The sequence below is a fragment of the Mauremys reevesii genome, linkage group 24 (genome assembly GCF_016161935.1).
Source record: "Mauremys reevesii isolate NIE-2019 linkage group 24, ASM1616193v1, whole genome shotgun sequence".
Taxonomy (NCBI): domain Eukaryota; kingdom Metazoa; phylum Chordata; order Testudines; family Geoemydidae; genus Mauremys; species Mauremys reevesii.
The window spans coordinates 5,495,614-5,507,124 of NC_052646.1; the positions used below are offsets into that span (position 1 = coordinate 5,495,614).

General features: G+C 54.4%; 1 protein-coding gene across 1 annotated transcript; it reads left to right on the forward strand.

Annotated features, from left to right (window-relative positions):
* Positions 1-6,622: 6,622 nt before the first annotated feature.
* On the forward strand, positions 6,623-10,589 carry LOC120390338 (ras-related and estrogen-regulated growth inhibitor-like protein). Its single transcript, XM_039512926.1, has 4 exons — positions 6,623-6,781; positions 7,512-7,565; positions 7,679-7,755; positions 8,453-10,589. Exons 1-4 carry the CDS (start codon positions 6,667-6,669, stop codon positions 8,870-8,872), a joined length of 666 nt encoding a protein of 221 aa, XP_039368860.1. The 5' UTR covers positions 6,623-6,666; the 3' UTR covers positions 8,873-10,589.
* Positions 10,590-11,511: the final 922 nt, after the last annotated feature.

Below are 11,511 nucleotides of genomic sequence, written 5' to 3' on the forward strand. Positions count from 1 at the left end.
CAATCACACCTTCCGATTTACGAGAGTGGAAGAGCACATCCAGTCTGCAAACTCAGGTGTGATTGTAGTGCAGACAAGTATAACCACGCTCGCTTTATCCAACTAGCATGGGTAACAATAATGGCAAAGAAATGGTCGGACGGACGACAATGTAGGTCGGCAACAAGGGTCTGGACCTGGGGTCCCTGGTTGCAAGCTCATAGTGAAGCCTCGGCTGTCACATCTTCACTACTCGCCCAGTGGAGCCTACTAGATTGAAGCTAATCTGGGAATGGCCACCTGAGCTGGAATCAGACCTTCCCTTGCAGTACAGACATAGCCTGAGTGAGAAGCGAATCGGGCCCTAGATTTGAATGAGATTAGAAAGATTTATGCACTGGTTCGCCTAGATGAGAAAGGCGCCGATATGGTGAATGGAATTTATGGGAGAGGCTGCAGTACATTAAGTCTACGGCCTCCCTGGTAGGACGCAATCATTCTCGGGTGGTGCACTTCGCAGCTCACACACTGACACAACACTAACAGCCAGCCCGGGGCAGGAGGGCTATTCGGGGATTGCTGCCACATCCGGCAGCTCCTCAGGCAGAGATTCAGCGTTCCAAAAGCGAGGGCAGCCTGTGCCAGGACTAAGTCCTTCCCACGAGCCGGGTTATGCCAAACCATGGGGTGGAGCTGCGTTCTACAGAGAGAGCAGGTGGCAGGACATCAGACGTTCTCCACGCCAAGGCAGCAGAGATGGTCCCATCTAGGCCTCTCATCCCATCTAGGCTGCTCAGACCCCGTTGTTGTTGTTGTATTTCAGTAGGGCCTAGAGGAGGGTCCCTTTGTACCGGGCACTGTATGTGATCTAAATCCAGGGCACCCTGCGTAATGGAGCGAGCGACTCCGGCTTCGCCCTGAGATGAGAATCTGGCCTCGGGGGGGAATCAGAGGAGGAGCTGGGGCTAGTCACAGAGCACTCACTGTACAGCTGGTTCGACTTGTTCAAACATTTGAGAGTTTGTATGTTCCCCGATGCCACAGCAACCAGCTGAGGAATGAGAGTGAGAGATAAGCATCGTGTGCTCCCACGGGAACCCATCCACCCGCCAGACGGCTGCCTCACTCCCCTGTCTGCAGATTTCTCCCTTTAATGGCTGCTCCCGCCGCTGGTAGCTGCTACCCTGCTGCCAGTCATTAAGGTAGGGGGAGCCTGGGCTAGCCAACAGCACGAGGGTAGGGGTCCTACCTGGCGGGCGCCTGGTACGTTCATCCCCAGGGATCATATTGGGCCCTTCGCACAGGGGTGAGTTGCAATCCCAGAGCCGACCTAGGACCGCTAGCAGGAGGCTAGAAGGCCTCCAATTGCAACACCTGCCCAATGCTCGATGTGCCAATAATCAACCCAGTGCGTGAGCTGCACAACGGCTCCCGCCGATGCCAAGAATAATGATAAACGATGTGGCTTTGCTGTGCAAAACATTCCTTGGCTGAGTGCAGCCTCCCCGCCCTGCCAGCACCTGATTTTCGGTGCAAGGCAGATACAGGCACCTCCTGGATCTAGCCATCTCTCGCTTGTCTGTTGCTACAGCTACAAATCTGACCCTTGGGTAATACCCTGTGGCTGTCTTTTGCCCAGGGTCTCTGATACCAAAGGGAACAAATTCCTTGGCTACTGTGCTCTGGGCTTTCCTGCAGTTCTGTCGTCACCTGCTGGCTCCTCGAGGCTGAGAGCTCTGATCGCTACACCACTGTAAGTTACAGCCAGAGGCCTCCAGACCATGTTAATGTCCCTAGAGGAAAATGGGGCATGTGGGATGCCCGCTGTAGGGTTCCACATGAAAATGATGCCGAAAGGATGTTTACAGTGTTGTTAGGGTGACCAGATGTCCTGATTTTACTGGGACCATCCTGATATTAGGGGCTTTTTCTCATATAGGCAACTATACCCCTTCCCGGGGGAAAAAGTGTCCCAATTTTTCACACTTGCTATCAGGTCACCCCAAGTGATGTAACTATGCTGGTCCCAGGATATTAGAGAGACAAGGCGGGTGAGGTAATATCTTGTATTGGACCAACCTGTGGAACTCCTTGCCAGAGGATGTTGTGAAGGCCAAGACTATAACAGGGTTCAAAAAAGAGCTAGATAAGTTCCTGGAGGATCGGTGCATCAATGGCTATTAGCCAGGCTGGGCAGGGATGGTGTCCCTGGCCTCTGTTTGCCAGAAGCTGGGAATGGGCAACAGGGGATGGATCACTTGATGATCACCTGTTCTGTTCACTCCCTCTGGGGCACCTGGCACTGGCCACTGTCTGAAGACAGGACACTGGGCTGGATGGACCCTTGGTCTGACCCAGTAGAGCCACTCTTATGTCCTCATATTCAACTTCTGTTGGTGGAAGAGACAAGCTTTTGCGCTACACGGAGCTCTTCTTCGGGTCTGTGGAAAGAAATCCGCATGTCCGAGCTAAATTCAAGCTGGGGCAGATAGTTGAGCACAAGGGGTAACATGCCGTGGGAGGTCCCCCGGAGAGGGAGTGGAGGCTGTTAAGGTTGTAAAGAGAAGAATGGAAAAAGTAAATGCCAAAGTTAAGGCTGCACAATAAGCTTAACCCTGCCCCCTTGTGGCTGTAATCCGTGATCCCGGACTATTTCTCATATACTATATAAATTTGGCTACAGCCTTAGACACACCTGTCATCCCCCGCCCCACTTCAGACCCGCGGAGCCATTCACATAGGCCATCCACACACTCAGCCACAAACACACACACAACCACAGTCATGTACAAAGATCTACACAAACACATATAGACTACACACGCACCTAACCACATAGACACACTAACACACAGTCTCCCACACACTCTAACCCAACCTGTGCATACACTCAAACGCCTACACACACACTGTCTCCCACACACTCTAACACAACCTGTGCATACACTCACAAACACCTACACACACACTAACTGTTAACACACAGTCTTCCATACACTCTAACACAACCTGTGCATACACTCAAACGCCTACACACAAACACACAGTCTCCCATACACTCTAACACAACCTGTGCATACACTCACAAACACCTACACACACACTTACACACAGTCTCCCATACACTCTAACACAACCTGTGCATACACTCACAAACACCTACACACACACTTACACACAGTCTCCCATACACTCTAACACAACCTGTGCATACACTCACAAACACCTACACACACACACAAACATACTCGTTCACACACATTCTAACACAACTTTACAAACACATGAACGCACACAGACCCATCCAAACACAGACAGACACACGTGCAGCGAGCCAGATACACACACACTGAGCCAAATGTGCAACCACACACACACTGAGCCCCATCCACACAAAGCCACGTACGCAGACACATGCACACACTTACACACCGCGCTGTCGCTCTCTGCACAGCACATGTGCCCTGCACACACCGACCAGGAGCCGGGCACACAGGCACCAGAGGCACCGAGCATTTGTCACCAGCCAGAAGCAGCTCCCCACCCCCAGACCTAATTAGCACACGCAGCAGAGAGCGCAGGCGACACAAAGGGCAGCACTTGCCCGAGCTGAGCATCACATGCCGAGCGGCGTGGAAGGCACGAGAAGGCAAAGGACGGGAGACGCCAACCCAAATTCGGCAAAGCTTGAACCGCTCGCGACACCGTCCCCCGCACCCAGCACCTGCTCCCAGCTCCCCAGCTCACATGCACTTGTCTGGAGCTAGGTATTTGGCAGGCGTGTGAGAAACAGCTGCAGGGGCTGGTGGTCTCATCCCCAGCACTGAGACCGGCCTTTATAAACACGAGCTTCGCAGCCTCCCCTAGGAGGCAGGTCAGGATCTTTATCCTTATTTTCAAAGTGGGGAAACTGAGGCACGGAGCTGGGCAGGGCCATGCCGCAAATCAATGGCAGAGTGGGGAATAAAACCCAGGAGCCCTGGCTCACACTAGCCCACAGTTTCCTCCCGGAATAGGCATAGAAGAACCCAGGAGTCCTGACTCCCCATCCCAGCACACATCTCGCCACACACAACTACAGAGATGGGGCAGGAATCCCGCCTCCATTGTGTTATCCCAAAGGCCTGGGCCTGATTCTCAGTCCCACTCTGGCCCCCTTGTGCCACTCCGGCAGGGTCACGGGGTCTTCAAGTGGCTGGGAACGGCTCCCCGAGGGCTCCCCTCCCCTGCAAAGGCCTCCCCAGCTCCCGGCTTAGGGGAAGGCTCGGGGTGCTGGCCAGAGCGCACTGCGTGGTGACTCTTCTCCGCTCCCTGGGGGCCATGAGGCGCACAGCATCAATCAGAGCAGCCCGGCTAATACTAATTGGCTAGAAATCACTTTAAGCTTGTTTATTTCCTGGCCCCGAGATGGCAGCAGCATTCCTGCCTTTACCAGGCGCTCAGTGTCTGCTGTGGAGCCCAGCTTGCCAAGGCTTCTACAATGAAAGAAAAAAGGCCAGGAAAACTGTTGTGTAGTAAAGACGCATTTCTCTCTCTCCATCTGCACCCCGGCTCTCTATCCCCCCACACCCCATCTACTTATCTAGCTCTTCCAGTGCCTCTGATCTATCCCCACCTCACTCAGCAGCAGGGCATCTCTGTCCAGCTGTCGTCTAACCCGCCCAGCACGGGGTTCAGAGATGGGTGGTGGAATGAGGAAGAAAATTCCCCAATGGGCAGTTAATTCCATCATTGTCCCCTAGAAACTTATTTGCACCTGCCTCTGAAGCAGGGCCATTGGGAGTCAGAGACCTGGCTTCTGTCCCTAGCTCTGCCACCAACCCGCTGGAGGACCATGGGCAAATCCCTTCCCCACTGTGCCTCAGTTTCCCCCTATGTCCCAGGTCTCCTGGGCACTGCCTGGGACAGGCTCTAGCCATTCCTAATCCCCCTAGACCAGTGGTTCTCAAACTTTTTTACAGGTGACCCCTTTCACATAGCAAGCCTCTGAGTGCGACCCCTCCCCCTATAAATTAAAAATACTTTAATATATTTAACACCATTATAAATGCTGGAGGCAAAGCAGGATTTGGGGTGGAGGCTGACAGCTCACGACCCCCCATGTAGTAACCTCACGACCCCTTGAGGGGTCCCGACCCCCAGGTTGAGAACCCCCGCCCTAGACTATGCCTCTTATTGTGGTGCCTGCTACTGGTATGCAATTGACACCTGGGGTTCAGCTGTGGAGTATCCCCAGACTTCAGTCAGGGGATTGGCTCTCGGTTTTTGGCTCAGATCTGACTTCAATGGGCATTAGGCACCTAAATACCTTTGAGGAGCTGAGTGCCCCTGGCTGTGCAGCAGAGCTGAAGGCGCTGGGGCTTCTGGCTGGGAAAAGGCAGTTGCCCAACCTGCTACATCCTTACAGGCCTTCACCCCGTCTTCAGCCAGGGGAGCACGGGGTGTGAAAAGGACTCTTGCAGGCCCAGGCATGACATGGCTTCCTGGCTAGGCTGAACTGGGAGGAACCATTCCCGATGGGAAGCAGGGAGTCCTGAGCGAAGGTGGAGAGGGAAAGGAGTTTCCATTCAGCTCAGTGTGTGTGTGTGTGTGAGAGAGAGAGAGAGTCGGTGTGTGAAACTGTGCGTGACAGAGATTGTGTGTGTGTTTGTGCACACAAGATTCTGTGAGCAGGTGTGAGATTCTCTGCGTGTGCATGTGTGTGAGCACATGAGCATCTGTGTGTGTGTGTGTGCACATGAGCATCTGTGTGTGTGAGACTGTGTGCAGGTGTGTGCAAGAGATTGTCAGTGTGCACACACCCAAGGGAAAGAGTGCGTGTACAAGGGAAAGCGGGTACCTGTGTGAGAGCGTCGGTGTGTGTTTAAGTGTCAGTGTGCCAGGGAAAGTGGGTGTGTGTATGAGTAGGCATGCAAAGGAAAGAGTGAGTGTGTGCATGCAAGGGAAAGTGTGCATGTGTGTGTGAGCGTGTCTCTGTGTTTCAGTGTGTGTGCAAGGGAGAGGGTGTGATAGGATAGTGTATGAGCACTGTGGGTTTGCCAACTGCTTGTGCATGTGTACGGGTGTGTGAGGAACAATTTGTGTAATTTTGTGTCTGTGTGAATATAAGTGTACCTGAATGTGTACATGTGACTACATCTCTGTATGTGTGAGCCTACCAGTGTGTGTGTCTGTGTGGAACTGTGTTGTGTGTAACTCTGGGTGAACTTCTGTGGGGGGAGGTGTGGGGAGGGTTATACCTGGGGCGGCTGCGTGTCTGAGAAAACTCAATAGTTGTGTGAGCGTGTGCGTGTGAATAGCTCTGTGTGAATGCGAGTCTGTGTATTTGTGTGCCTCTGTGTGTAAGGATGCCCTGGGCTGTGTGTGTGTTGTGCATCTGTGAAAATGAGTGTATGTATGCGTGCCTCCAGAGCCGGGTGTGTGTTGTAAACCTGTATTCGTGTGTCTCCCTGTGAAAATAAAGTGTGCATGTGTGTGTGCACCCTGGATTGTGTGTCTGTGTGCGTGTGTCTGTGTGTGTGTGCGCGCGCCAGAGGTTGGGGGGGGGGGTAGCGAGCTGTCCGTCACTCAAACCCCGGCTCCGCCTCCCCCCTATAAACCCGGCTCCGGCGCTGTCCCGGCTCAGAGCGCAGAGCAGCAGCGCCCGCCCCGCTGGCCCCGATCCTGTCCCGCGCCCCGGGTTTACAAATGGTCGTTCAGCTCCGCCCCGCGCCCCAGCTGCCCGGCAGGATGTCCGAAGGGAGCCAGCCCAAAGTGGAAGCCAATATCCTGGTGCTGGGAGCGGAGAAAGTGGGGAAATCCGGTGAGTGTTGGGCACCCCACAGCCCCCCCCCACCCTCCCGTCCGATCCCTGCCCCCTTCCCTCTCACTGCCCCCTTCCCCCCACAGCCCCCCCACCGTCCCGTCCGATCCCTGCCCCCTTCCCCCCACAACCCCCCACCGTCCCGTCCGATCCCTGCCCCCTTCCCTCCATCCCCCCACAGCCCCCCACCTTTCCGTCCGATCCCTGCCCCCTTCCCTCCATCTTCCCACTGCCCCTTCCCTCCTCCATCCCCCACAGCCCCCACCTTCCCGTCCGATCCCTGCCCCTTCCCTCCATCCTCCCACTGCCCTCCCGTCCGCTCGCTGCCCCTTCCCTCCCACTGCCCCTTCCCTCCACCCCCACAGTCCCCACCGTCCCGTCCGATCCCTGCCCCCTTCCCTCCACCCTCCCACTGCCCTCTTCCCTCTACCCCCCGCAGCCTCCCCAACCTCCCGTCTGATCCCTTCCCTCCAGCCTCCCGTCCGATCGCTGCCCCCTTCCCTCCACCCTCCCGTCCTCCCACGGCTGGGAACAAGCCGCGCTGTACCCCGTGCGTGTGGACAGCTGTTCTGAGTTCTCACTCCGGCTTCGCCCACCACCCTGATCCCACTGGGACCGCGCAGGGGTGAGGGGACGCGCTGGGGGGACCAGGAATGGCTTGCAGCCCTGCCGGGCGATCTGGGTTCAGCTTGGTGCCAGCCTGAGTAACGCTGGGTCTCTTTTGTTCTAGCTCTGACAGTCCGATTCCTCACCCGGAGGTTTATTGGTGAATACGGAGATATTGGTGAGTAGCTTTGGGTTATGATCTTTTTCTTTCTTTCTTTCTTTCTTTCTTTCTTTCTTTCTTCCACACTCTTAACGGCTCCCTCTTTTTTCCCGCTCCCCGTGCGGCTCCAGAATCCGTTTACACGCACAACGTGATGGTCGGAGGCAGAGACGTTTGCTTCAGCATCTGGGACTCCAGCTGCCCCCAGGTGAGAAATCACAGCCCGCAGCTTCCAACCCAACCAAATGGGCTTTGGGGACCGAATGGATGGAATGAGTTTGTTGGGACTCAGGCCGGCTCCTAACAGGACCGGTGTCCTCCCAGCTGATGGAGCCAAGGCAGCTCATCCCCACCCCCTGTCTCCCCTTAGAAGGGCACATGGGCAAGGACAAACTTGCTTTGGTTCTGCAGAGCCTTTAGGAAACCCCTCTGCCCTCAACAAACATGGTCCCCTTGGCTTCCACCTGCAGCTGAGAAATGGCACCCAATTCCTTTAATAATGGAATTACTTTTTGGGGGAGGGAGGCTGAATAAAGACCAAGGGGGGAGGGCGAGAGCGTTGCTGACAGAACTGACCCTCTCCAATGCCCTGGCACTACGGCTGCAGCAACCAATGTCAGGCACTCACCAGCGTCTCCACGTGCCCACAACAAAGATGGCTGCTTCAGCTCGTCCCCAGTAATGGCCAGGCCTGTCCCCTCCTAGCTGGGCAGTTGTGCCATGCGGCACCTGGAGGGAAAATCCTTTCCTGACCCCCCTCCCCCCTTCTCCCCAGCTGGGCTGAGGTAAGAGAGGGGGTGGGTTGATCTGATCACTGTGGCGACGTGATGGCCTCTTCGCCTCAGCTAATTCCTGGGTTTTTTTGTCCCGCTCTCTCTAACCTGCTCCCACTGCCTCCTCTCCAGGCCGCCGAGCTCCAGGGCTGGGTGAGTGAGAAGCAGCTGCGCTGGGCGGACGGCTTCGTCGTGGTCTACAGCATCTGCGACCGCTCCAGTTTCCACCTGGCCCGCCAGCAGCTCCAGCGCATCCGGCAGCTGAAGCGACGGAGCAGTTCCGAGAAAGTGCCCGTCATCCTGGTGGGCAACAAGCGGGACCTGCAGCACCGGCGGGCCGTCTCCAGCGAGGAAGGGCGACTCCTGGCCCTCTCCACGAACTCGGGCTTCTTTGAGATCTCAGCCGCCGAGACATACCACGGTGCCCTGGTGGTCTTCCATGAGCTCCTTGACCTGGTGCGGGACTCCAGGAGCTCCGGCAAGAAGGCCGTGGGCATCCGCGGCATCGTCCGCACCATGTCGGCCGTCTTTGGGAGGAGGAGGACAGAATAAGCGAGGAGGGGTCCCGCAAAGAGAGCTCAGATCCTGGGGACAACCTAACGTAGCTGGAACCACGTGGCAGTGGCTTGGGTGTCGCCGGTTCCTCGGCCTGGCATGGAGTGTGGCACCGGATGAGCCCCTTGGCGAGGGTCCGTGGCGAGAGCCAGGGGGAAGCAGTTCTCTGTGTGTGCCGCCGGCCTTCTCTGGTGGGAGCTCTGGCTGGGGTCTGTGATATAATCGGGGTGGTAATTACATTCCACCTCCCTACCTGTGCCCGCTGGCAGTTTCCGCTGGAGGAACGATTCTCCACCTGCCCCTTCCTTAAAATTGTGACCGTGTGGCTGTTAAAGAGCTGCTGCGCTCTGCCCCAGAGGTGGGTGCATGTCATGGGGTGGGGGAACGAGCGATGTTTACAGTGAACCGAGTTTGTCAAGTGGCCATTGGGTGCCCAGGTCTCCCCTGACGCCTGTGCAGAGTGGGCGTGTAACACTAGCAACCCCGAATGGCAGCATTTTATGGGCACTTTGACTCCAGAGGGCCAAAATCCCTGCTGGAGGAAATTTACACTGCTCCATGGAAGTGCACCAAATCTGGAACACAAGGCAGCAGAGAAGCTGTCACCCAGATCCCATATTTGGATGATACGGTCAGTATATGGGACCTGAGCCTGAATTCAGGCTGAACTCCCATCGAGAATCAGATACCACAGAGGTTCAAGCTTTGGGCCCCCTTAACCAAAGGCACGACTGTCTGCAGCAGCCTAAAACCCTGAAGCACAAAGTTTACATACTTTTAAGGGGCCCATATTTGAAAACTGTGCTCTAAACCCTTGGGTAGTAGAGAAGACTACAATTGTGGTGATGAAATAATGGGGCTTACTGGAGTTTGAGTAGGTTGCACTGGGCTGCACTGGTTTTTCTGCTGGGTTTCCAAATTACTTTTCCTGCTAAAAGTAATCGGGCCAGGTTCTGATCTCGGTTATGCTGGTCTGAACCCACGGACTTTAACAGAGTCACTCTGGATTTAGATTCTGCTCTGAGTTACAGCAAGTGTAACACATTGCGTGACTCATCAGCTACACCAGTGTAAATCCACGTCATTCATTAGTCAGTGGAGTGACTCTGAATTTATTTCAGTGTAACTGATGGAGGAAATCTGGTCCTTTCATTGCACCCTGTAAGCAACAATGGTGGCATTTGTCATGGCATGCAGTGAAGGCTAGTGACAGAAGTAAGGCTCAGGACTCTGGGGTTCAATTCCTGGCTCTGCCCCTGATTCGCTGTGCGACTTTGGGCAAATCATGTCCCGCCCCGTGCCTCAGTTTCTTCATCTGTAAGATGGGGATAATAATGCCTACCTCACAGTTTGTGTGGTGTGAGGCTTCATTAGTTGCGAAGTGTAAACTATTATTGATTTTTTTTTCCAAAGCCAAATTCTCAACCTAGAATATTAGAAACATGGAGCTGCTGAGAGACAGGGCTTTCGCTATGTAAGGCAGGGTCATTTTAAATGCCACCTGTCCCAGGGTGAGTGGAAGATGTTATGGTCTCCAGCAGCTGGAATACAAATTCTCCCAAAATAAAATGTGAACTGTTGTATATTTGTGAATAACATAAATATTTAACTTATTGGAGCAAATGTTTACATCTGGAAATTTTTTTTCCGGTTAAAATATTCTACTTGCACATTAGAAAAAATAAATGATTGTGAAAAAATGTTATTTTTGGAGGGGCAATAAACATTTGTATGTTATAAAATAAAATAGTTGGATGCTTTCACTATGACTCTTCACCCTCGAGCTGGATTTGGTTCCTGGCATTGCCACAGACGCCCTGGGTGATCTGGGCAAGTTACTCAGGCCCAGCTATTACAACAGGAAAAAAAAAAGGGTGGGGGGGTCATCAGATTTCTAAGTAATGAACAGACAATACGGGGGCTCTGGCACTGATCTGGATAGAGAACTGGACGGGGGACTCAGGAGACCTGGATTCTATTCCCAGTGCTGCTGTGTGCCTCAGTTTCCCCATCTGTAAAATGAGGATAATGATACCTCCTTTGGAAAGTGCTGTGAGACCTGCTGCTGATAAGAGCGAGGGGTTATTATTATTTAACCCACATTACAAAGCCAAAGGGATGAGCAGCGAATGGAGTGGCAGGTACTTTCTGCACAGATGCAGGCAGCAGGCTGGTGAGGTCTGTCCTGAGGTCAGAGCAGGCCACAGAGTTGTGCCCTGGGACACTTTTCACAGCACACAGACATAGCAAGAGGGGTTTCTTTGCAGGTTGGGTTCTAGTGGGCAGAGTAAGGGGACTCCTGGGACCCATGTCTAGGAGGGAGTGTTATCTGGGGGGTTAGAGCAGGAGCCAGGACTCCTGGGTTCTCTCCCTGTGATTGACCTCAGAGGAGTCACTCCTGCTCCAGGTGTCTCACTGCAGTCAGTTTTCTCTTCCTCCCTGCACTGGGTGGAGCCAGGCAGAGAAGCGCTCACACTGTCACAGACACCAAACAGAGGGAGCCGGTTGATCTGCAGCCATGCAGATGGGGACGGAATCTACACAGCACTTGGGAACATCCTGTCCCCTCCCCAACCATGGGGCAGAAGCTGCAGCTGGGAAGCAGACGGCGGAGGGAGGCTGGCGGTGCTATTTGT